The following is a 26,098-nucleotide window of genomic DNA, read 5'->3' on the forward strand; positions in this document are numbered from 1 at the left end:
ACAACATGAGCCAGCCCTTTTGTCCAGATGAGGCTATTAATCGCGGTGAAATGTCTCGTAATATTTTTTTAGCACTAAGTCTCCACGGCAAACGAAATAAAAAATAAAAATGTAACTCTCGATAAGAGAGGCATACTTGCGCCGCTTGCCGTTTTCAGCTGTTTCTGCTGCGGCTCCCGCTCTTGACGCTGTTTCATATGACACGGGGCCAACGTGTCAACGCACATTGCGTCCATCCATCATCCCGACCAATCCCTGCCGGCTCAATGAGCGCAAGAATGTCTATGGTGGCAAGACCCCTTTCGATCGATCGAGAGCCAGTTCCGTTGGCAAGACAAGACAGTCCGCGGATCCACACGGACATCGGCGCTGCTGCTGAATCTGAGACGTAGAGCCGAACGAACACTTTCCTTATCTAAAAGTGTGTCGAGGTTATGAGGGGTTAATACTCTTCTTTCACTAAACCCTCCGTGCGCCGGTGCCTCTCTTGCGCGATACACATTGGCTCGTCCTGGAGGAGGTACTCTTAGGAGGAAGCATCTTACGTGTTCTATCGCAGACTTAATGGTTCTGCTCTTGCAAACTAGAATAATTATAAAAAGTCAATAGGAGTGTGGATGTGGATAGTGACACAGTGGATAGTGATACAGTGGATAGTGACACAGTGGATAGTGACACAGTGGATAGTGACACAGTGGATGTGAAACAGTGGATAGTGACACAGTGGATAGTGGCACAGTGGATAGTGACACAGTGGATAGTGACACAGTGGATGTGACACAGTGGATAGTGATACAGTGGATTTCTCGCCGTTCTGTGGTACATAATATTATGATGGAACAATTTGCATGTAAGTTACGAGTACCTATAACGTAGGTCGAGAAGGATCCGATGTGCCCGCCAGCTCTGCCTCGACGTCTCGTGTGGAACGCCTTTGCCTCGTCGTGCGCCTCGCGTGGCCTCGTCCTTGCTCAGCTCATCGTATTAGGAAGTAGTTACATTATAACTCAATGTTATAAATATACGTTGGAGAAGCGGGGCACGTTGGAGAAGCGGGGCACGTTGGAGAAGCGGGGCACGTTGGAGAAGCGGGGCACGTTGGAGAAGCGGGACACGTTGGAGAAGCGGGGCATGTTGGAGGGCGAGGACTCAATAAAACTTTCAGTAACAATTTGAAATAATGTAATAGTAGGAAACAGAAATTTGACCAAGCCAAATATTGGTTCGATATTCGATTCGAATAGTTCGATAGTTTGATTCGAGGTGATTTGAAAATTCATTTAACAAATATAAATGAAGACTAGGTATTTATTGTAACCACACGCGGCGTCACACGGGCGACGTCACAGCACAGTAGAGCTGCACAGCGACCTCCCTGCCGCAGCGAGCACTGTGCTGAAGCGCTACGAGGGAGGTCCCGGGTTCGATTCCCAGCAGGAACAATATGGGAGTTTAAGTTGAATTCACTGATTGGCTTTTGGTTAGTCGCGGCTAGTTACCCGCCGCGGCTAGTTACTCACTTGGTAGTTGGTCTCCGGTGTAATGCCGCGCACAAACCCGTGCGAATCATTACGAGTACAACCCCTCCATCCTCCCACCACACCCTCGTCACTCGCCGCCAGGTGAGTGTGTGTGTGTGTGTGTGTGTGTGCGACATGGCACATGGCAGCGCGTGGCGGGAAGGGCTCCTATTTATTATGACTACTTAATTAAGTTCAACGTAAATTCGACCTTCTCGTATAAACACCACTAGTCGCCACTCGCCACCAGTCGCCACTCGCCACCAGTCGCCACTCGCCACCAGTCGCCACTCGCCACCAGTCGCCACTCGCCACCAGTCGCCACTCGCCACCAGTCGCCACTCGCCACCAGTCGCCACTCGCCACCAGTCGCCACTCGCCACCAGTCGCCACTCGCCACCAGTCGCCACTCGCCACCAGTCGCCACTCGCCACCAGTCGCCACTCGCCACCAGTCGCCACTCGCCACCAGTCGCCACTCGCCACCAGTCGCCACTCGCCACCAGTCGCCACTCGCCACCAGTCGCCACTCGCCACCAGTCGCCACTCGCCACCAGTCGCCACTCGCCACCAGTCGCCACTCGCCACCAGTCGCCACTCGCCACCAGTCGCCACTCGCCACCAGTCGCCACTCGCCACCAGTCGCCACTCGCCACAGCCGCACGGCTTTTATTTAAAAAAACCATATCATATTCAATGATGAGACAATGAAGTATTGATCACCAAACGATTGACTCATTTCAAGCTTATATTCTCTTGATGTAGATTTAGTTCGCCGTATCCTTCATATTGTATGTGTATGTGTGTGTGTGTGTGTGTGTGTGTGTGTGTGCGTGTGTGTGTGTACATCCAACGAAACCTAACGACGTTATATCACCTTACCTCATTTATCTAAATCTAATAAGTAGTATGGTAAGTAAGGGTGGTAAGTAAGTATAAGGGAACACATGAACCGACAAACGAACACACATTACCGCCAAGCGCAACCCCCCGCAGGCGGGATACGAAGCAACTCTTCCCGACATCTATACTAATATTATAAATGCGAAAGTGTGTTTGTTTGTCCTCCCCTCACGCCCTAACCAAGCAACCAATCGACTTGATTTTTGGCATAGAGATAGTCGGAGGGACGCAGAGGAACATAAGCTACTTTTATCCCGGAAAATCAAGGAGTTCCGACGGGATTTTTAAACCCCTAAATCCACGCGGTGGAAGTCGCGGGCATCAGCTGGTATACAAGTATACGCGACATACTCCTAGCATATTGTATATTGTATCACGTTCTCGCGGAACCACGACGCGATGTACAAACCTAATGTGACATGTCGAAGCCTTGCGCCGCCTCACTTGCTGTCGACTGTCGACCTGCAAACAGACAACACTTATTTATTAGGGTTCCGTACCGAAACGGTCAAAATGGAATGCTGTGACTTTGTCCGTCCGTCTGTCTGTCACAGTGGATTATTTCAGTAACTATAAAAGCTATTGACATGAAATTTGAAAAAAATAGTAAAAAGTAACAATATTTTTTAGTTTAATTAAAATGGGGATTTAAAAGTAAGATCAAAATACCGAGTAGGTATGGTATGGTATCATATAAAAGGGCTTTATCTATATTCCTAAACAAATTTTTTTTAATTTATCATGCAAAATGTCGTACAAAATACTGGTGTCTTAAGTCTGCCTCGTAATTTAGTATTTATGCACTTGGGTGGCAATGAAGTTCTACCAGTCGTATGTCACTTACGTAAAGATAAACAACTGGATGTCACTTACGTAAAGTAATACAATTGAATGTCACTTACGTAAAGTTATCAAAAGATCGTCGTTCTCTCAGCATCAGTAACTGGGTGAGCATGTCTGAAAACGTGCAAACGCCAACTTAACAATAATTGAGTTCATTTACAAAACAGAACAAACAAACCGCCCGGAACTGTTCTATTACTTTTATTATTTATGAAACATACTATCTGATGCCCGCGACTTCGTCCGCATGGATTTAGGTTTTAAAAATCTTGTGGGAACTCCTTAGTTTTCCGGGATAAAAAGTAGTCTATGTCACTCTCCAGGTCTTTAAGTATGCCCATGCAAAAAATCACGTCAAAGCTTTGCTCCGTTGTGACGTGATTGAAGGACAAACTAACAAATCAACAAACAAACACACTTTTGCATTTATAATAATATGGGTAGTGATTGTAATTTCCAAAATATTCTCACGTACAAGAAACTGCAAGCCTTTATTAGCTATCATCTGCCAAAACAGCTAAATAGTACAGTAAATAGTACAGTAAATAGTACAGTAAATAGTACAGTAAATAGTACAGTAAATAAAGCCGTTTTTTGGTCAACCTCGCACTTTTTTTTACTGACCATAAAATGGCAAAATGCTGACAGATCCAGGTGGAGCTTCGATCGCAATCTTGAAGGAAAGTTTTTACTGACCATAAAATGGCAAAATGCTGACAGATCCAGGTGGAGCTTCGATCGCAATCTTGAAGGAAAGTTTTTACTGACCATAAAATGGCAAAATGCTGACAGATCCAGGTGGAGCTTCGATCGCAATCTTGAAGGAAAGTTTTTACTGACCATAAAATGGCAAAATGCTGACAGATCCAGGTGGAGCTTCGATCGCAATCTTGAAGGAAAGTTTTTACTGACCATAAAATGGCAAAATGCTGACAGATCCAGGTGGAGCTTCGATCGCAATCTTGAAGGAAAGTTTTTGGCCGATATCTTGAAAACTACCCATTTTTTTCAAACCCGTATTTTACCCCCTAGGGGTTGAATTTTCAAAATTCTTTTTTAGTGGAGTTTTACAACTTAAGAGAATTGCATTCGCTAATGACAATTGCCGTTTCCCAGTAGTCCCAGGGGACGAGCAGCGCGTCGTTGCGGAGGAAGTTGAGGACGTGGCGGAACTCGTTACCTTCCAACTGAAAGAACTGCGCCTCTGCTATCAGCAGCTCGAGGTACTTGTAGTCCCAGGGGACGAGCAGCGCGTCGTTGCGGAGGAAGTTGAGGACGTGGCGGAACTCGTTACCTTCCAACTGAAAGAACTGCGCCTCTGCTATCAGCAGCTCGAGGTACTTGTAGTCCCAGGGGACGAGCAGCGCGTCTTTGCGGAGGAAGTTGAGGACGTGGCGGAACTCGTTACCTTCCAACTGAAAGAACTGCGCCTCTGCTATCAGCAGCTCGAGGTACTTGTAGTCCCAGGGGACGAGCAGCGCGTCGTTGCGGAGGAAGTTGAGGACGTGGCGGAACTCGTTACCTTCCAACTGAAAGAACTGCGCCTCTGCTATCAGCAGCTCGAGGTACTTGTAGTCCCAGGGGACGAGCAGCGCGTCGTTGCGGAGGAAGTTGAGGACGTGGCGGAACTCGTTACCTTCCAACTGAAAGAACTGCGCCTCTGCTATCAGCAGCTCGAGGTACTTGTAGTCCCAGGGGACGAGCAGCGCGTCGTTGCGGAGGAAGTTGAGGACGTGGCGGAACTCGTTACCTTCCAACTGAAAGAACTGCGCCTCTGCTATCATCAGCTCGAGGTACTTGTAGTCCCAGGGGACGAGCAGCGCGTCGTTGCGGAGGAAGTTGAGGACGTGGCGGAACTCGTTACCTTCCAACTGAAAGAACTGCGCCTCTGCTATCATCAGCTCGAGGTACTTGTAGTCCCAGGGGACGAGCAGCGCGTCGTTGCGGAGGAAGTTGAGGACGTGGCGGAACTCGTTACCTTCCAACTGAAAGAACTGCGCCTCTGCTATCAGCAGCTCGAGGTACTTGTAGTCCCAGGGGACTAGCAGCGCGTCGTTACGGAGGAAGTCGAGGACGTGGCGGAACTCGTTACCTTCCAACTGAAAGAACTGCGCCTCTGCTATCAGCAGCTCGAGGTACTTGTAGTCCCAGGGGACGAGCAGCGCGTCGTTGCGGAGGAAGTTGAGGACGTGGCGGAACTCGTTACCTTCCAACTGAAAGAACTGCGCCTCTGCTATCAGCAGCTCGAGGTACTTGTAGTCCCAGGGGACGAGCAGCGCGTCGTTGCGGAGGAAGTTGAGGACGTGGCGGAACTCGTTACCTTCCAACTGAAAGAACTGCGCCTCTGCTATCAGCAGCTCGAGGTACTTGTAGTCCCAGGGGACGAGCAGCGCGTCATTGCGGAGGAAGTTGAGGACGTGGCGGAACTCGTTACCTTCCAACTGAAAGAACTGCGCCTCTGCTATCAGCAGCTCGAGGTACTTGTAGTCCCAGGGGACGAGCAGCGCGTCGTTGCGGAGGAAGTCGAGGACGTGGCGGAACTCGTTACCTTCCAACTGAAAGAACTGCGCCTCTGCTATCAGCAGCTCGAGGTACTTGTAGTCCCAGGGGACGAGCAGCGCGTCGTTGCGGAGGAAGTTGAGGACGTGGCGGAACTCGTTACCTTCCAACTGAAAGAACTGCGCCTCTGCTATCAGCAGCTCGAGGTACTTGTAGTCCCAGGGGACGAGCAGCGCGTCGTTGCGGAGGAAGTTGAGGACGTGGCGGAACTCGTTACCTTCCAACTGAAAGAACTGCGCCTCTGCTATCAGCAGCTCGAGGTACTTGTAGTCCCAGGGGACGAGCAGCGCGTCGTTGCGGAGGAAGTTGAGGACGTGGCGGAACTCGTTACCTTCCAACTGAAAGAACTGCGCCTCTGCTATCAGCAGCTCGAGGTACTTGTAGTCCCAGGGGACGAGCAGCGCGTCGTTGCGGAGGAAGTTGAGGACGTGGCGGAACTCGTTACCTTCCAACTGAAAGAACTGCGCCTCTGCTATCAGCAGCTCGAGGTACTTGTAGTCCCAGGGGACGAGCAGCGCGTCGTTGCGGAGGAAGTTGAGGACGTGGCGGAACTCGTTACCTTCCAACTGAAAGAACTGCGCCTCTGCTATCAGCAGCTCGAGGTACTTGTAGTCCCAGGGGACGAGCAGCGCGTCGTTGCGGAGGAAGTTGAGGACGTGGCGGAACTCGTTACCTTCCAACTGAAAGAACTGCGCCTCTGCTATCAGCAGCTCGAGGTACTTGTAGTCCCAGGGGACGAGCAGCGCGTCGTTGCGGAGGAAGTTGAGGACGTGGCGGAACTCGTTACCTTCCAACTGAAAGAACTGCGCCTCTGCTATCAGCAGCTCGAGGTACTTGTAGTCCCAGGGGACGAGCAGCGCGTCGTTGCGGAGGAAGTTGAGGACGTGGCGGAACTCGTTACCTTCCAACTGAAAGAACTGCGCCTCTGCTATCAGCAGCTCGAGGTACTTGTAGTCCCAGGGGACGAGCAGCGCGTCGTTGCGGAGGAAGTTGAGGACGTGGCGAAACTCGTTACCTTCCAACTGAAAGAACTGCGCCTCTGCTATCAGCAGCTCGAGGTACTTGTAGTCCCAGGGGACGAGCAGCGCGTCGTTGCGGAGGAAGTTGAGGACGTGGCGGAACTCGGCGCCGTCGCGGTCGATGAAGTAGTGCTGCTTGAGTTTGTCCACCACGATGGGGATCTTGCCCGAGAACATCATCGCCAGCTTGGACTTCGGGTATCTGGAAAGGAGGACGGTTCGGAGTGAAACCACGCGTCGTTACTTCGTCGTGCGGCGCCGCAGTGCGCGTGTGGCACCCGATACTCAAACTACTAGCGGTGCGGCGCCGCAGTGCGCGTGTGGCACCCGATACTCAAACTACTAGCGGTGCGGCGCCGCAGTGCGCGTGTGGCACCCGATACTCAAACTACTAGCGGTGCGGCGCCGCAGTACGCGTGTGGCACCCGATACTCAAACTACTAGCGGTGCGGCGCCGCAGTGCGCGTGTGGCACCCGATACTCAAACTACTAGCGGTGCGGCGCCGCAGTGCGCGTGTGGCACCCGATACTCAAACTACTAGCGGTGCGGCGCCGCAGTACGCGTGTGGCACCCGATACTCAAACTACTAGCGGTGCGGCGCCGCAGTGCGCGTGTGGCACCCGATACTCAAACTACTAGCGGTGCGGCGCCGCAGTGCGCGTGTTGCACCCGATACTCAAACTAAGTACTAGCGGTGCGGCGCCGCAGTGCGCGTGTGGCACCCGATACTCAAACTACTAGCGGTGCGGCGCCGCAGTGCGCGTGTGGCACCCGATACTCAAACTACTAGCGGTGCGGCGCCGCAGTGCGCGTGTGGCACCCGATACTCAAACTACTAGCGGTGCGGCGCCGCAGTGCGCGTGTGGCACCCGATACTCAAACTACTAGCGGTGCGGCGCCGCAGTGCGCGTGTGGCACCCGATACTCAAACTACTAGCGGTGCGGCGCCGCAGTGCGCGTGTGGCACCCGATACTCAAACTACTAGCGGTGCGGCGCCGCAGTGCGCGTGTGGCACCCGATACTCAAACTACTAGCGGTGCGGCGCCGCAGTGCGCGTGTTGCACCCGATACTCAAACTAAGTACTAGCGGTGCGGCGCCGCAGTGCGCGTGTGGCACCCGATACTCAAACTACTAGCGGTGCGGCGCCGCAGTGCGCGTGTGGCACCCGATACTCAAACTACTAGCGGTGCGGCGCCGCAGTGCGCGTGTGGCACCCGATACTCAAACTACTAGCGGTGCGGCGCCGCAGTGCGCGTGTGGCACCCGATACTCAAACTACTAGCGGTGCGGCGCCGCAGTGCGCGTGTGGCACCCGATACTCAAACTACTAGCGGTGCGGCGCCGCAGTGCGCGTGTTGCACCCGATACTCAAACTAAGTACTAGCGGTGCGGCGCCGCAGTGCGCGTGTGGCACCCGATACTCAAACTACTAGCGGTGCGGCGCCGCAGTGCGCGTGTGGCACCCGATACTCAAACTACTAGCGGTGCGGCGCCGCAGTGCGCGTGTGGCACCCGATACTCAAACTACTAGCGGTGCGGCGCCGCAGTGCGCGTGTGGCACCCGATACTCAAACTACTAGCGGTGCGGCGCCGCAGTGCGCGTGTGGCACCCGATACTCAAACTACTAGCGGTGCGGCGCCGCAGTACGCGTGTGGCACCCGATACTCAAACTACTAGCGGTGCGGCGCCGCAGTGCGCGTGTGGCACCCGATACTCAAACTACTAGCGGTGCGGCGCCGCAGTGCGCGTGTGGCACCCGATACTCAAACTACTAGCGGTGCGGCGCCGCAGTGCGCGTGTTGCACCCGATACTCAAACTAAGTACTAGCGGTGCGGCGCCGCAGTGCGCGTGTGGCACCCGATACTCAAACTACTAGCGGTGCGGCGCCGCAGTGCGCGTGTGGCACCCGATACTCAAACTACTAGCGGTGCGGCGCCGCAGTGCGCGTGTTGCACCCGATACTCAAACTAAGTACTAGCGGTGCGGCGCCGCAGTGCGCGTGTGGCACCCGATACTCAAACTACTAGCGGTGCGGCGCCGCAGTGCGCGTGTGGCACCCGATACTCAAACTACTAGCGGTGCGGCGCCGCAGTGCGCGTGTGGCACCCGATACTCAAACTACTAGCGGTGCGGCGCCGCAGTGCGCGTGTTGCACCCGATACTCAAACTACTAGCGGTGCGGCGCCGCAGTGCGCGTGTGGCACCCGATACTCAAACTACTAGCGGTGCGGCGCCGCAGTGCGCGTGTGGCACCCGATACTCAAACTACTAGCGGTGCGGCGCCGCAGTGCGCGTGTGGCACCCGATACTCAAACTACTAGCGGTGCGGCGCCGCAGTGCGCGTGTGGCACCCGATACTCAAACTACTACCGCCGCTTGCGGCGCACCTCCAGCTTCAGCTCCGAGTCCTCCATGCTGAGCGTCCCTTGCGCGGTGGGTGACATTATGTAGAGTGTAGAGGGAAGGAAGGTAGGCGTACTTGGTGAGCGTCCTGAGGCTGGAGGTGTAGATGACGCCGCCCACGTCGATGTGCACGGGCGCGTCCTCGTGGCAGGGCGCCGCCACCTGCGGGAACTGCGCCCACCGCCGCTTGCGGCGCACCTCCAGCTTCAGCTCCGAGTCCTCCATGCTGAGCGTCCCTTGCGCGGTGGGTGACATTATGTAGAGTGTAGAGGGAAGGAAGGTAGGCGTACTTGGTGAGCGTCCTGAGGCTGGAGGTGTAGATGACGCCGCCCACGTCGATGTGCACGGGCGCGTCCTCGTGGCAGGGCGCCGCCACCTGCGGGAACTGCGCCCACCGCCGCTTGCGGCGCACCTCCAGCTTCAGCTCCGAGTCCTCCATGCTGAGCGTCCCTTGCGCGGTGGGTGACATTATGTAGAGTGTAGAGGGAAGGAAGGTAGGCGTACTTGGTGAGCGTCCTGAGGCTGGAGGTGTAGATGACGCCGCCCACGTCGATGTGCACGGGCGCGTCCTCGTGGCAGGGCGCCGCCACCTGCGGGAACTGCGCCCACCGCCGCTTGCGGCGCACCTCCAGCTTCAGCTCCGAGTCCTCCATGCTGAGCGTCCCTTGCGCGGTGGGTGACATTATGTAGAGTGTAGAGGGAAGGAAGGTAGGCGTACTTGGTGAGCGTCCTGAGGCTGGAGGTGTAGATGACGCCGCCCACGTCGATGTGCACGGGCGCGTCCTCGTGGCAGGGCGCCGCCACCTGCGGGAACTGCGCCCACCGCCGCTTGCGGCGCACCTCCAGCTTCAGCTCCGAGTCCTCCATGCTGAGCGTCCCTTGCGCGGTGGTGCACTGAAATTAAACAACTCCAAATTATAACCAGAAACAATACGAGCTGTTTTCCACAAACCAGCTATAGTTCGCGACAGGTCGAGGTGACAATCGGGGAGGGAATGCCCCGCACACCCGCACACCCGCACAGCCCCCGCGCTTGCCCAGTGCGGGCAAGCGCGGCCGATGTGCGAATGTCAAGCTGTCGCGGACTATAGATAGCAGGTATATAACCGAGCTGGACGTAGCAGCGGCCCTACAATCCCTAGCGGCCCTACAATCCCTAGCGGCCCTACAATCCCTAGCGGCCCTACAATCCCTAGCGGCCCTACAATCCCTAGCGGCCCTATACTATATATTATCTACTCGTAGGTATTATAATTTGCATATAATTATAATAATTTATAATTTTAATGCAAACATTTTGAGAACGGACTCGCCATATTTGTCAAGTGTAATGTATTCTAATGTAACTGTAATGTCAAAAGTAGTCCGTGTGTAGCGTCGCACGTCGCGCGTCGCACGTCGCGCGTCGCACGTCGCGCGTCGGACGAGGCGGCCCTACACACGGACTACAGTCGCACTTTTGACGTGACAGTTGACACACAGAGCAAATATGGCAAGTGCTTTCTCAAATGTATGCACCACATTATAGAGAGAGACCTTCGTTATTTTATAAAAACTGAAAGTTTCTCTGCGTATTGTCCCCGACACCGGCCGACACCGGTCCGACACCGCCCCGACACCGCCCCGACACCACCCCACACCGACAGGAACGTTTGTGGATGTTTGTTTGGATTGTGGTGATTTTGGGAGATAACCAGGTATCTAATAATAATAAATGTGTTGTTTGTTGATTTTCTTGTTCCCCGGTAAACCCGAGGTAAAATTGCGGGTAAGGTAAGGTTGTTGGTGGTATTCGACGGCAGCGGGATATTGCAGGAACGGCGAGCGTAGGTATTCCGTAAGTATGTAATATAATATGGTAGGTACTCCCATAAGACCGACAAAACATCACGGAGGTATCAGTGACAGAGACAATGCTCTACAAAGCCGAAATCTCATTCAAAAGGTCGATGTACATTTTTTTTCTGTCGCGTAGTAGAGAAGACTTTAGTCAACTTTTCAAGAAAACGTCTGAAACGGAAACTTCGAGAAAACGCCGAGTTTAAAATCTTTATAGAAAACTTTATATTTAACTAACTAACTTTATAGAACTCTATGCAAGTTAGCTCTGTACCAAATTTCGTGAAAATCGGTTGTTTTATAAAAAAGTGTTAGGTACAATATCTCGTACCTACGATTGTACGGAACCCTTCGTGTGCGAGTCCGACTCGGACTTGACCGATTATTAAACAAAAAATTGGCCCTGTCATAATGATACAGCACTTGTTAGGGTTCCATACCTCAAGAAGAAAAACGGAACCCTTATAGGATCACTCTGTTGTACATGTCTGTCTGTCTGTCTGTCAGATGGAGGCGGTGTCGGCGTGTAATATAATTGTGTTCTGCGCCTCTACCGTGTACAACTCAATGACACCGTATACAAAGCTGCGAAGCTTTGAAGCGGGCTCAGGCCCCGGGCGTCCGGGGCGAGGCTGCCCGGGGCGTCCGGGGCGAGGCTGCCCGGGGCACGCGAGTACAGTGCCCCGGGCGACGCTGCCTTGGAGCAGGGCCGTCTCGGCGCCCACGTTCGGCGAGCGACTAAATGCAATGACCTGTTTTATCCAGCTTTCAAAAGGAGGAGGTTACCACTTCGATCTGAAGTATATAGGTACCTGTTGTATGAACGTATGTATCTATTCGTACACTTGTACGATGGATATGTCGTATGTCGTATGTCGTATGTCGTATGTCGTATGTCGTATGGCAGTCGCCGTCGTTTTGCGGAACTCCATGATACACAATCAACCGAAAGCTGCATTTCACATAATCCGCTGAATCTAATCTTTATGGTGCAACTTGCAGCATGCGATATGCTCGCCCGCCCTTCCACTGCGAAACATGCAGGAAAAGCCAGCCACCGAGTAAGCAATAAGCACCACCACCACCATTCAGCACCACACAAATCCCAAACGTGTTTTGGGATCTGTGGTGGTGCCGCTCGCGTGTATGTACTTAGTTGTTGACTGTGTGTACTGCACCATGTCTTCAGAGTAGGTACCTATTTGATTTAAAAAACAATTTTTACGATAATGAAATGAGCGCGACTTCGTCCGCGTGGAGTTATCGTTTCACAAATCCCGAGGTCATATTAACCATAACTCAAATACAACTTATGTTTACAGACTGTAGTCCCGCAGGTACTAGGCTAGCTACACCGCGTCGCGCGTCGGAGGGAGTGTAGAGCCGCGGGCGACGCCTCATCGTCAGCCGGATCGCTGAACTGTAGGCTAGCTACACCGCGTCGCGCGTCGGAGGGAGTGTAGAGCCGCGGGCGACGCCTCATCGTCAGCCGGATCGCTGAACTGTAGGCTAGCTACACCGCGTCGCGCGTCGGAGGGAGTGTAGAGCCGCGGGCGACGCCTCATCGTCAGCCGGATCGCTGAACTGTAGGCTAGCTACACCGCGTCGCGCGTCGGAGGGAGTGTAGAGCCGCGGGCGACGCCTCATCGTCAGCCGGATCGCTGAACTGTAGGCTAGCTACACCGCGTCGCGCGTCGGAGGGAGTGTAGAGCCGCGGGCGACGCCTCATCGTCAGCCGGATCGCTGAACTGTAGGCTAGCTACACCGCGTCGCGCGTCGGAGGGAGTGTAGAGCCGCGGGCGACGCCTCATCGTCAGCCGGATCGCTGAACTGTAGGCTAGCTACACCGCGTCGCGCGTCGGAGGGAGTGTAGAGCCGCGGGCGACGCCTCATCGTCAGCCGGATCGCTGAACTGTAGGCTAGCTACACCGCGTCGCGCGTCGGAGGGAGTGTAGAGCCGCGGGCGACGCCTCATCGTCAGCCGGATCGCTGAACTGTAGTCTAGCTACACCGCGTCGCGCGTCGGAGGGAGTGTAGAGCCGCGGGCGACGCCTCATCGTCAGCCGGATCGCTGAACTGTAGGCTAGCTACACCGCGTCGCGCGTCGGAGGGAGTGTAGAGCCGCGGGCGACGCCTCATCGTCAGCCGGATCGCTGAACTGTAGGCTAGCTACACCGCGTCGCGCGTCGGAGGGAGTGTAGAGCCGCGGGCGACGCCTCATCGTCAGCCGGATCGCTGAACTGTAGGCTAGCTACACCGCGTCGCGCGTCGGAGGGAGTGTAGAGCCGCGGGCGACGCCTCATCGTCAGCCGGATCGCTGAACTGTAGGCTAGCTACACCGCGTCGCGCGTCGGAGGGAGTGTAGAGCCGCGGGCGACGCCTCATCGTCAGCCGGATCGCTGAACTGTAGGCTAGCTACACCGCGTCGCGCGTCGGAGGGAGTGTAGAGCCGCGGGCGACGCCTCATCGTCAGCCGGATCGCTGAACTGTAGGCTAGCTACACCGCGTCGCGCGTCGGAGGGAGTGTAGAGCCGCGGGCGACGCCTCATCGTCAGCCGGATCGCTGAACTGTAGGCTAGCTACACCGCGTCGCGCGTCGGAGGGAGTGTAGAGCCGCGGGCGACGCCTCATCGTCAGCCGGATCGCTGAACTGTAGGCTAGCTACACCGCGTCGCGCGTCGGAGGGAGTGTAGAGCCGCGGGCGACGCCTCATCGTCAGCCGGATCGCTGAACTGTAGGCTAGCTACACCGCGTCGCGCGTCGGAGGGAGTGTAGAGCCGCGGGCGACGCCTCATCGTCAGCCGGATCGCTGAACTGTAGGCTAGCTACACCGCGTCGCGCGTCGGAGGGAGTGTAGAGCCGCGGGCGACGCCTCATCGTCAGCCGGATCGCTGAACTGTAGGCTAGCTACACCGCGTCGCGCGTCGGAGGGAGTGTAGAGCCGCGGGCGACGCCTCATCGTCAGCCGGATCGCTGAACTGTAGGCTAGCTACACCGCGTCGCGCGTCGGAGGGAGTGTAGAGCCGCGGGCGACGCCTCATCGTCAGCCGGATCGCTGAACTGTAGGCTAGCTACACCGCGTCGCGCGTCGGAGGGAGTGTAGAGCCGCGGGCGACGCCTCATCGTCAGCCGGATCGCTGAACTGTAGGCTAGCTACACCGCGTCGCGCGTCGGAGGGAGTGTAGAGCCGCGGGCGACGCCTCATCGTCAGCCGGATCGCTGAACTGTAGGCTAGCTACACCGCGTCGCGCGTCGGAGGGAGTGTAGAGCCGCGGGCGACGCCTCATCGTCAGCCGGATCGCTGAACTGTAGGCTAGCTACACCGCGTCGCGCGTCGGAGGGAGTGTAGAGCCGCGGGCGACGCCTCATCGTCAGCCGGATCGCTGAACTGTAGGCTAGCTACACCGCGTCGCGCGTCGGAGGGAGTGTAGAGCCGCGGGCGACGCCTCATCGTCAGCCGGATCGCTGAACTGTAGGCTAGCTACACCGCGTCGCGCGTCGGAGGGAGTGTAGAGCCGCGGGCGACGCCTCATCGTCAGCCGGATCGCTGAACTGTAGGCTAGCTACACCGCGTCGCGCGTCGGAGGGAGTGTAGAGCCGCGGGCGACGCCTCATCGTCAGCCGGATCGCTGAACTGTAGGCTAGCTACACCGCGTCGCGCGTCGGAGGGAGTGTAGAGCCGCGGGCGACGCCTCATCGTCAGCCGGATCGCTGAACTGTAGGCTAGCTACACCGCGTCGCGCGTCGGAGGGAGGTGTAGAGCCGCGGGCGACGCCTCATCGTCAGCCGGATCGCTGAACTGTAGGCTAGCTACACCGCGTCGCGCGTCGGAGGGAGTGTAGAGCCGCGGGCGACGCCTCATCGTCAGCCGGATCGCTGAACTGTAGGCTAGCTACACCGCGTCGCGCGTCGGAGGGAGTGTAGAGCCGCGGGCGACGCCTCATCGTCAGCCGGATCGCTGAACTGTAGGCTAGCTACACCGCGTCGCGCGTCGGAGGGAGTGTAGAGCCGCGGGCGACGCCTCATCGTCAGCCGGATCGCTGAACTGTAGGCTAGCTACACCGCGTCGCGCGTCGGAGGGAGTGTAGAGCCGCGGGCGACGCCTCATCGTCAGCCGGATCGCTGAACTGTAGGCTAGCTACACCGCGTCGCGCGTCGGAGGGAGTGTAGAGCCGCGGGCGACGCCTCATCGTCAGCCGGATCGCTGAACTGTAGGCTAGCTACACCGCGTCGCGCGTCGGAGGGAGTGTAGAGCCGCGGGCGACGCCTCATCGTCAGCCGGATCGCTGAACTGTAGGCTAGCTACACCGCGTCGCGCGTCGGAGGGAGTGTAGAGCCGCGGGCGACGCCTCATCGTCAGCCGGATCGCTGAACTGTAGGCTAGCTACACCGCGTCGCGCGTCGGAGGGAGTGTAGAGCCGCGGGCGACGCCTCATCGTCAGCCGGATCGCTGAACTGTAGGCTAGCTACACCGCGTCGCGCGTCGGAGGGAGTGTAGAGCCGCGGGCGACGCCTCATCGTCAGCCGGATCGCTGAACTGTAGGCTAGCTACACCGCGTCGCGCGTCGGAGGGAGTGTAGAGCCGCGGGCGACGCCTCATCGTCAGCCGGATCGCTGAACTGTAGGCTAGCTACACCGCGTCGCGCGTCGGAGGGAGTGTAGAGCCGCGGGCGACGCCTCATCGTCAGCCGGATCGCTGAACTGTAGGCTAGCTACACCGCGTCGCGCGTCGGAGGGAGTGTAGAGCCGCGGGCGACGCCTCATCGTCAGCCGGATCGCTGAACTGTAGGCTAGCTACACCGCGTCGCGCGTCGGAGGGAGTGTAGAGCCGCGGGCGACGCCTCATCGTCAGCCGGATCGCTGAACTGTAGGCTAGCTACACCGCGTCGCGCGTCGGAGGGAGTGTAGAGCCGCGGGCGACGCCTCATCGTCAGCCGGATCGCTGAACTGTAGGCTAGCTACACCGCGTCGCGCGTCGGAGGGAGTGTAGAGCCGCGGGCGACGCCTCATCGTCAGCCGGATCGCTGAACTGTAGGCTAGCTACACCGCGTCGCGCGTCGGAGGGAGTGTAGAGCCGCGGGCGACGCCTCATCGTCAGCCGGATCGCTGAACTGTAGGCTAGCTACACCGCGTCGCGCGTCGGAGGGAGTGTAGAGCCGCGGGCGACGCCTCATCGTCAGCCGGATCGCTGAACTGTAGGCTAGCTACACCGCGTCGCGCGTCGGAGGGAGTGTAGAGCCGCGGGCGACGCCTCATCGTCAGCCGGATCGCTGAACTGTAGGCTAGCTACACCGCGTCGCGCGTCGGAGGGAGTGTAGAGCCGCGGGCGACGCCTCATCGTCAGCCGGATCGCTGAACTGTAGGCTAGCTACACCGCGTCGCGCGTCGGAGGGAGTGTAGAGCCGCGGGCGACGCCTCATCGTCAGCCGGATCGCTGAACTGTAGGCTAGCTACACCGCGTCGCGCGTCGGAGGGAGTGTAGAGCCGCGGGCGACGCCTCATCGTCAGCCGGATCGCTGAACTGTAGGCTAGCTACACCGCGTCGCGCGTCGGAGGGAGTGTAGAGCCGCGGGCGACGCCTCATCGTCAGCCGGATCGCTGAACTGTAGGCTAGCTACACCGCGTCGCGCGTCGGAGGGAGTGTAGAGCCGCGGGCGACGCCTCATCGTCAGCCGGATCGCTGAACTGTAGGCTAGCTACACCGCGTCGCGCGTCGGAGGGAGTGTAGAGCCGCGGGCGACGCCTCATCGTCAGCCGGATCGCTGAACTGTAGGCTAGCTACACCGCGTCGCGCGTCGGAGGGAGTGTAGAGCCGCGGGCGACGCCTCATCGTCAGCCGGATCGCTGAACTGTAGGCTAGCTACACCGCGTCGCGCGTCGGAGGGAGTGTAGAGCCGCGGGCGACGCCTCATCGTCAGCCGGATCGCTGAACTGTAGGCTAGCTACACCGCGTCGCGCGTCGGAGGGAGTGTAGAGCCGCGGGCGACGCCTCATCGTCAGCCGGATCGCTGAACTGTAGGCTAGCTACACCGCGTCGCGCGTCGGAGGGAGTGTAGAGCCGCGGGCGACGCCTCATCGTCAGCCGGATCGCTGAACTGTAGGCTAGCTACACCGCGTCGCGCGTCGGAGGGAGTGTAGAGCCGCGGGCGACGCCTCATCGTCAGCCGGATCGCTGAACTGTAGGCTAGCTACACCGCGTCGCGCGTCGGAGGGAGTGTAGAGCCGCGGGCGACGCCTCATCGTCAGCCGGATCGCTGAACTGTAGGCTAGCTACACCGCGTCGCGCGTCGGAGGGAGTGTAGAGCCGCGGGCGACGCCTCATCGTCAGCCGGATCGCTGAACTGTAGGCTAGCTACACCGCGTCGCGCGTCGGAGGGAGTGTAGAGCCGCGGGCGACGCCTCATCGTCAGCCGGATCGCTGAACTGTAGGCTAGCTACACCGCGTCGCGCGTCGGAGGGAGTGTAGAGCCGCGGGCGACGCCTCATCGTCAGCCGGATCGCTGAACTGTAGGCTAGCTACACCGCGTCGCGCGTCGGAGGGAGTGTAGAGCCGCGGGCGACGCCTCATCGTCAGCCGGATCGCTGAACTGTAGGCTAGCTACACCGCGTCGCGCGTCGGAGGGAGTGTAGAGCCGCGGGCGACGCCTCATCGTCAGCCGGATCGCTGAACTGTAGGCTAGCTACACCGCGTCGCGCGTCGGAGGGAGTGTAGAGCCGCGGGCGACGCCTCATCGTCAGCCGGATCGCTGAACTGTAGGCTAGCTACACCGCGTCGCGCGTCGGAGGGAGTGTAGAGCCGCGGGCGACGCCTCATCGTCAGCCGGATCGCTGAACTGTAGGCTAGCTACACCGCGTCGCGCGTCGGAGGGAGTGTAGAGCCGCGGGCGACGCCTCATCGTCAGCCGGATCGCTGAACTGTAGGCTAGCTACACCGCGTCGCGCGTCGGAGGGAGTGTAGAGCCGCGGGCGACGCCTCATCGTCAGCCGGATCGCTGAACTGTAGGCTAGCTACACCGCGTCGCGCGTCGGAGGGAGTGTAGAGCCGCGGGCGACGCCTCATCGTCAGCCGGATCGCTGAACTGTAGGCTAGCTACACCGCGTCGCGCGTCGGAGGGAGTGTAGAGCCGCGGGCGACGCTCCTCCATGCAACAATTACTCCGAAATTATTTTGTATTCGCCTCCAGCGATCCCACTTTGAGGGCTCCTCGCTGCTCGGTGCTCGCTGCTCGCTGCTCGCTGCTCGCTGCTCGCTACCACTAAATATGTAATGTTTGAGGTATGTACCGTACCTACATGAAAACTACTACATTAGAAACATGTCAAAGTTAAGGGAATTTATTCAAAACAGGCAGGTACACCTACTTCGACGCACAGTTCGGTCTCACGAGCATCGATTAGTATTCTCTCTGATTATAATCACAAAGTTAAATTGAATTTTAATAAAACGTGAAAATCGTTAGAACTGCCTACCTACTTACATAAAATTTTCAAAGAAACAAACAAACATAGTAGGCATATAGAATAATGAAAACAGAACCACTCCTTTGCGTTGCGCAGTCGGGTAGTAAATCATATTATTTTACTTTACATACCTACATAATATTTAGTATATACACATGTTTATAATATAGGTATTATTCCACCGGTAATCAGTCGCATAGCATTCGCAGTCATATAAAATTAATATAGTAAGTAAATACACAAGTCTTATATTACTGAATAAACACCTGTATCTTTACATAAAAATATTTTACTAATATTAGAAACATATTTTTAGTCATTTATTAAAAAAAATGCCTAATAACGCAACTTGTATGCCTAACAGACCATAAACACATAGTATATAAATAAAAGCCTCATATGTTATAATTTACACATACCTCTACTCGTATGTTTTATAAATAAATGTATGAAACTTCAAAATCAAACACTGTAGGTACTAATCTCGTAAAAAACAAAAACGACTTACCGATAATTATGTCAGAGTTCCGTAGTTCCGACGCGTCTAGTTCTCGCCACGAGGTCGCGCGTACTAGCAATGTACTCTGTGCGTACTGCGTACTAGTGACTGGTGACACGAGTGCGGAGTGACACGAGTGCGGAGTGACACTACCCGGCAGTGTTGCCAAATGCTCATTTGTACATTCACACATTGCGGCCGTGTACGTTAGGTAAAGAAGCCGTGTTTATAGGGAAAGAGATCAACGGTCGGCCGTGTTACTTCCCAAAAGGAAAAGTTTTTCAACATTAGCCAAATGGCACTGTTTTAAAGTTTTTATGCATTAATTACATTTTTGCAATTTTCTCTATTATGTTTGGAAAAATTAACAACAAACAATTACCTGGTTTATTATAAAAGTTTTTTTTTAAAGTTTAATTGGATCTGGCTATCATAACTGCGCTTGTCGCGCCGCCTCCACACAATGGCCCCAACGTTGGCAAAGCTAATTTCCTGATCCATGCGTTGGGCGAACAGTGTTGGGGCCAATGTGTGGAGCTGCAGCGTCGTTCGATCCGATTGGCTGCAAAACAAGCCATAGCACGTTAGTACTATTACTATTATTATTTTATTTTAAATAAAATAAAATATTATAGTCTGTGCCATAGCCATAAGTGCTCTGTGGTGTTTGCCGATGCTTCCTGTATACAGCTTGTATTTGTATGCTTGTATGTTGTTTGCTGCACTTGCAGGTGTTTGGTTCTACTCTATGGTCAAACCATAGATTTTTGACAGTTGAATAATCTTAAAGTGAACGCATTTATAGATGAATTGATTAAATAAATGTAACGTACCTGGTAAATATATATAATAGGTACCTAAATGGTACCTATGCGTTCACTATTTTATCGATACATTCATTTGTTACCTAATTTAATAATTTAATTTAATTTCATAATGAATTACTTACTTTCATTACTCACTATGCTTTAATTTAATTTAAAATTGTTATGGACGACCCGTCTGAAATAAAATATTTTTATTTTTATTTTTTATATATTACATCGTTGAATTTGTACAAAGCCGTAGAATTTGCTACGGCCCTAGGGTTACGACCGTAGACCGTGTATTTTGTGGCCTGAAAGCCGTAGAACACGGTAATTACCGTAGCATTGGCAACACTGCTACCCGGTAGTCGGTACCCCACTCCCCACTCCCCACTCCCCAGTGTGAGTCCTGTCCCCTGCCAGTGTTGCCGCGCGCTGGCTAGTTCGGGGATTACGTACACAAGTCACAAAATTGCCGTATTTGACAAAAAATCACCGTATCCTGTAGCTTTTATTTGATTTTGAGTATTTAATAAAAGTTGTTTACTCTTCTCGGCCCGATGCCATAGGTATAGAGCATACCTATCAATAGTAGACGCACTAACGATATAGGCAATCAATGACCTATTACCAATATTATAATAATAGAACATACCCGCAGCTTCGCTCGTGTGGATTTGGGTTTTATTTTAAAACCTGTTTCTAACTTCGTGATTGGGCAGCGGTAGCGGAGCCCCAGGGCAACTGTCCAGGTCAACCGACGTGGCTTCGGCCTAAACTCTGTAAACGTCATAGGCTTACAATTTTTTTGCTTGGTTTGACATTTTCATGCATTTGGCAGATTGACGTGAACTACTAACGTTAACGCTAAACTGAGGCCACGATCGCACATGCGGCATGCTAACGGGCAAATGTGATTCATTTACAACTTTATTGGTGCAAATGTAATTACTTATAAGACTGTTGACATTACAAAATTTGTCGTAAGTTAATCCCGTAAGCATGTAGAGCTCTCAATGGTACGGCCCCACTGTCGCAGTTTGGTAAATGATTCCAGTTCCAAGTTATTTGACGATAGTTTGGCATTCGGCAAATCAACCAATTGTTCGGGAAACAACCCACGTTTTATGTTTAGCGATTTTTCTAAAATAAGTTTGGCAAATCCGCCGTCCGGCAGATGTGACATGCTGTGGCAGACAATAGTCCTCCTTGTGCTGTATAGTATATCCGGGAAAAATAAAGAATTCCCACGGGATTTTAAAAATCCTATATTCGCGGCAACGGAGACGATTGCCGCCGGCTACACAGTTCGCGACACTACGAACCCGGATAGTGGAGCCGAACCATACGAGAGTGTCTATATATTATGTAGTTGTAGCGAACTACACGACTTCAATGAGACATACACTACGCGGCCGAAAGTAATGTACATCTACCTTCAGAAGGAGATAGCGTAGAGCACTGTCTCAGTCGTTGAGGCCAACAGATCGTCATATAGGTATGAGTGACAGAGACAACGCTCTACAAAGCCGAAATGTCACAGTAAAGGCCGATGTACATTAGTTTCGGCCTTGTACTGTAGTGTGGGTACCTACATAGCTAGCTAATGTAACGCGGTCGCTAGTCGCTGCCGCTACCGCTGCCGCTGCCGCTGCCGCTGCCGCTGCCGCTACCGCTGCCGCTACCGCACGCCGACCAATGAGAACACAATGTTGTAGGTGCGGGTCACGGTGAGGTAGATCGTACCTACTTACACTTTAGCAGTAAATGAAACAGGAACATTTATATATTTTATTTGTAACATTTTTGTTTTGTGTGCGTCATAAAAGTAGCATTTTGAGTTTACTTCGACTCAATAGTTTGTCCAAACCTTATACCTAATAAGGTGCTGGCAAAATGATCTGTCAACAAGTATCTAAGTCTGTTATACAGGATGTAACCAGAACGCTAGCAAAAACGAACACAGGTGATAGTACTGATGATTACTAATGATACTAAAACAAACAAGTGCGAGTCAGACTCGCGCAACGAGGGTTCCGTAATACAGTCGTATTTTTTCGACATTTTGCACGATAATTCAAAAACTATGACGTATAAAAATAAATAAAAATCTGTTTTAGAATGTACAGGTGAAAACCTTTCATAATAATATGTTACCCCATTTGATATAGTTATTTTACTTCGAAAATTGCAAATAGGTACTAATTATTAGTTCATCACCACATTTTTTTTTTGTGTGATGTAACCACAAATTCACGGGTTTCAGATTTTTCCCCGAATGTCAGCTATAAGATCTACCTGCCTACCAAATTTCATGATTCTAGGTCAACGGGAAGTACCCTATAGGTTTCTTAACAGACAGGCAGACAGACAGACAGACAGACAACAAAGTGATCCTATAAGGGTGCCGTTTTTCCTTTTGGGGTACGGAACCCTACAAACGCGAAAAAAAAATTAAGAAAATATCCTATATTATGTAAAAGTTCACGATATATTGCAAATAAAACATCTGACTGACGCTAGAGGTCAACGAACTTTGCGTAAGTAGGCCACTCGTAGTCAATGTCGCGTCGTAGGCGGGGCATTGACCCCAGTTTTTCACGCTATACACTGCGGGTTTGAAAAATACTAAATCACTAAAACTACAAAATGAGGCAAATGGTTATTGGTATTGGATTGGGGTGGGGTTTAGATAGTATAACAATGACGCTAAGTTTTTGCTACCGTTCTGATTATACCTAGGTATATACATTTATATATATGCAAACAAAGATATTATAAATTCATTAAGATATTACCTTTTAAATAAGAAAGTGCATGGTTTGTATTTGCTTCGAGCTACCAGTTTACAGGTGGCTAATTCCTTTGTACACAATCTCTAAACTAAACTAAAATATCACGTCTAAATCTATTGCTATCCCTTTCATAATGTTGCTTGCGGAAAAGGAAAGCACTAGATTTAGACCTGTTAATTTAGTTTAGTTTAGAGATTGTGTACTAGAGAATCGGCCCCAATTAAGTACTAATTTAATAAATAAAATATTTTACTTACATATCAACATTTTACTTAAGTGCTTATATAGTTTCATAATAAATAGATAACCTCACGGGGTTGCTTTACACTTAAACCTATGTCAAGTTTAACTTCCTAAATATAAGGTACTTCGTACGTTAAAGGTGATCTAGGGCGGGCCACGAAACGCGAACGTGCGATACTGAGACGCCGGTGACGTCACAAGTGTGTAGAGTAGTAGTACAGTGTTATGCGGTGCGGCGGATGCTACTGAATGATGTCACAAGTGTCGTCAGTGCTGAAAATTCCCCTCTCGCAGCTCCGGTGGGTGTTTAGCGATCGCCTCGAGGCGGATTTCTGTTCGATGCTCAGTGTTGTTAGTTCTGAAACAAGTACACATTGTTTAACATTTCGCTGATTTTGTATTTTGTATAGGTAGGTAAATTAAAATCGGATATCAGAGTTACTTATTACACTTCTAGGTGATGCCTGATATCAGCTGACTAAGACTATTTTTAAATCCCGTAGATATTCTTGTTTTTATACCATTAAAAGTGCGATCTCACTTAGTGGTAAATAATGATGCAGTCTAGGCGGATGCTTTTTGATTTGCGGATAAAAAATATCCTATCACCTGAACCAGGGTCGCAGTCCTCGCTGCGCATGCACATGCCGCCTTGCAGCGCGCACGGCTCCTCCAGCCAGATGATAGTACTCACATAGCAACAGCCGATTCCCAGATGCTTCTGCGTGGGGCACAGGTCGGCCTGGATCCGCACCCAGTTGCCGGGGTCGCAGTCCTCGCTGCGCATGCACATGCCGCCTTGCAGCGCGCACGGCTCCTCCGGCCAGATGATAGTACTCACATAGCAACAGCCGATTCCCAGATGCTTCTGCGTGGGGCACAGGTCGGCCTGGATCCGCACCCAGTTGCCGGGGTCGCAGTCCTCGCTGCGCATGCACATGCCGCCTTGCAGCGCGCACGGCTCCTCCAGCCAGATGATAGTACTCACATAGCAACAGCCGATTCCCAGATGCTTCTGCGTGGGGCACAGGTCGGCCTGGATCCGCACCCAGTTGCCGGGGTCGCAGTCCTCGCTGCGCATGCACATGCCGCCTTGCAGCGCGCACGGCTCCTCCGGCCAGATGATAGTACTCACATAGCAACAGCCGATTCCCAGATGCTTCTGCGTGGGGCACAGGTCGGCCTGGATCCGCACCCAGTTGCCGGGGTCGCAGTCCTCGCTGCGCATGCACATGCCGCCTTGCAGCGCGCACGGCTCCTCCGGCCAGATGATAGTACTCACATAGCAACAGCCGATTCCCAGATGCTTCTGCGTGGGGCACAGGTCGGCCTGGATCCGCACCCAGTTGCCGGGGTCGCAGTCCTCGCTGCGCATGCACATGCCGCCTTGCAGCGCGCACGGCTCCTCCGGCCAGATGATAGTACTCACATAGCAACAGCCGATTCCCAGATGCTTCTGCGTGGGGCACAGTGTGACGTTGTAAATTTTGAACTACTAATTAGCGTTTCGCTTTTAATAAAAATCAATTTTGTTCAAAGTATGTTGGTGCCACCTAGCATCAAGGTGCAGAACTACGCGTGGGTCGATGTTCAGAGTTCATTCGAGCCACAATAGATGGCGTTTGCTTCGTTGTCAATTGTCGTAAAAATAAAACAAAATAATTAAATAAAACCATAATATCATTTGTTTATTGTTAAGTCATTAACAAAACGGTTCTTATAATATATCCTTAGGTTCCGCAAATATTCAAAAATGAATTGGCTTCATGATCAAACTAAATGAGAGCGGCCACACTCGGGTTGCGTCTGGCAACACCGATTGGTGAGATTTAGAATTTTTCTGGAGTCAACATGTGAAGACGAATTTTTTCGTTCCAGGAAATCTCACTCCTTTTCGCCCATGGCTTCGCCTGGGAAAATACAATAGTTATAAATTTAGTCATCCTAACGTATTTCAATGTTTCATCAATTATGGTGAGTGAAAAATCAAGTAATGTGGATTCGACAAAATGGCGGTTTGGTTAGAGAAAATCCTAATTTAATGATTTCCCTTTCAGTTCCAGTTATTTTACCTTCCCAAATAAATGAGGATAATGGGTTGTGGGTGGACTCCTGAAAACCATTGGTGGCCAGGAGTTCAATAGGTGAGTTGTGTTTGATCGGGAAAATTCCACGTGTCGAAATTTTCACACAGCACAAATTATAATCTTGTTTTTCTTGTTACAGGGTTTCCGTTTGCGTTTCCGTTTTTAGTTTTCGGTTTTCGTATTTCGCTTTCGTTTTCCGTATTTATTTCTTTTGCACATTCACGTTGGCAACTTAATTTCTATGGATAAGACTTGGTGAAAATCTTTGTAAGGAAACATTTCGGTTGTGAAGAATCAAGTTAAATTGAGTTTTGGATCTTGGCCGATGCCGTCCAGCTACATTGCAGTCTTCGCACCTACAAGTAAGCAAATGTTTGTATCCTGGAACAGTTTAGTGAACCTTCTTAGTGTATGTGTACAGTAAGAACCCTGTCTTTACTACTGAGCTTTATTTTGAAACAATTTTATGAATTTTACTGTGTCATTGTCTATTCCATGCCAATGGCATCTTAAATTTAAAACATAGATTTTATGTACTATCTACCTAAGGCATTCTAATGTATCTAAATTAAGTCTTGGCATTAAGCTAGAATAACTAAGCATTATTAGCCATCACTATGTATTAAGCGACCCCGGTAAAAGTTACATTAAAAACAATTTTGCCTAACATCTAGCAAATTTCATTTATAACACCTCATATACATTACAAGGGAGTCGACGGCTAGCTTCTATTCTTTACTAGGTAGATAGATCAAGTAAATTATTATTTTTTTCCTCTAATCTTTGTAAGGTGGTAGATTATTCCGTATCCGGGTATATTTCTATTCCGCCCAATTTACCACCCTTACAAATGGCGCCCGAACGTTTTTTTATATAGTTATTTCTGTATATTTTGAGAAATTTTGTAAATTTTATGAAATGTACTCCGCTGATTGTACAATTTTCTAAGTAGTGACACATTGCAAAGAGCACTAAGCTGTTTTTTATGGTTAACTAACTAAATAATAACTAATAGTTAGAAATTTTGTTTGATAGTTTAAGTAATTTTCTGAGTATAGTCCAACATTGGTTTTTTTTTCTTATTTAATTAAACACATTATAAATGGTGTTTATGCCG

The 26,098-nt window shown here is 52.5% G+C and overlaps 1 protein-coding gene and 2 long non-coding RNA genes across 3 annotated transcripts in view; all 3 read right to left on the reverse strand.

Annotated features, from left to right (window-relative positions):
- Positions 1-1,878: 1,878 nt before the first annotated feature.
- Positions 1,879-4,555, reverse strand: LOC138404519 (uncharacterized). The gene is made up of 3 exons (XR_011238439.1): positions 4,446-4,555; positions 3,325-3,379; positions 1,879-2,884 (listed from the first exon to the last, which is right to left on the reverse strand). It is a non-coding gene; the product is annotated as an uncharacterized lncRNA (long non-coding RNA).
- A 5,365-nt stretch (positions 4,556-9,920) lies between these two features.
- Positions 9,921-22,556, reverse strand: LOC138404520 (uncharacterized). Its single transcript, XR_011238440.1, has 3 exons — positions 21,452-22,556; positions 20,512-20,636; positions 9,921-10,145 (listed from the first exon to the last, which is right to left on the reverse strand). It is a non-coding gene; the product is annotated as an uncharacterized lncRNA (long non-coding RNA).
- A 342-nt stretch (positions 22,557-22,898) lies between these two features.
- The window catches only part of LOC138404518 (uncharacterized), a 70,650-nt gene continuing 67,450 nt past the window's right edge, over positions 22,899-26,098 (reverse strand). Inside the window, exons 3-4 of the mRNA XM_069508739.1 lie at positions 23,589-23,877; positions 22,899-23,252 (exon numbers count right to left, since the gene is read on the reverse strand). Of these exons, the coding sequence (XP_069364840.1) occupies positions 23,247-23,252; positions 23,589-23,877 (295 nt within the window). The 3' untranslated portion in view covers positions 22,899-23,246. The remainder of the gene's footprint in view (positions 23,253-23,588; positions 23,878-26,098) is intronic.

This window comes from Maniola hyperantus, chromosome Z (genome assembly GCF_902806685.2).
Source record: "Maniola hyperantus chromosome Z, iAphHyp1.2, whole genome shotgun sequence".
Taxonomy (NCBI): Eukaryota; Metazoa; Arthropoda; class Insecta; order Lepidoptera; family Nymphalidae; genus Maniola; species Maniola hyperantus.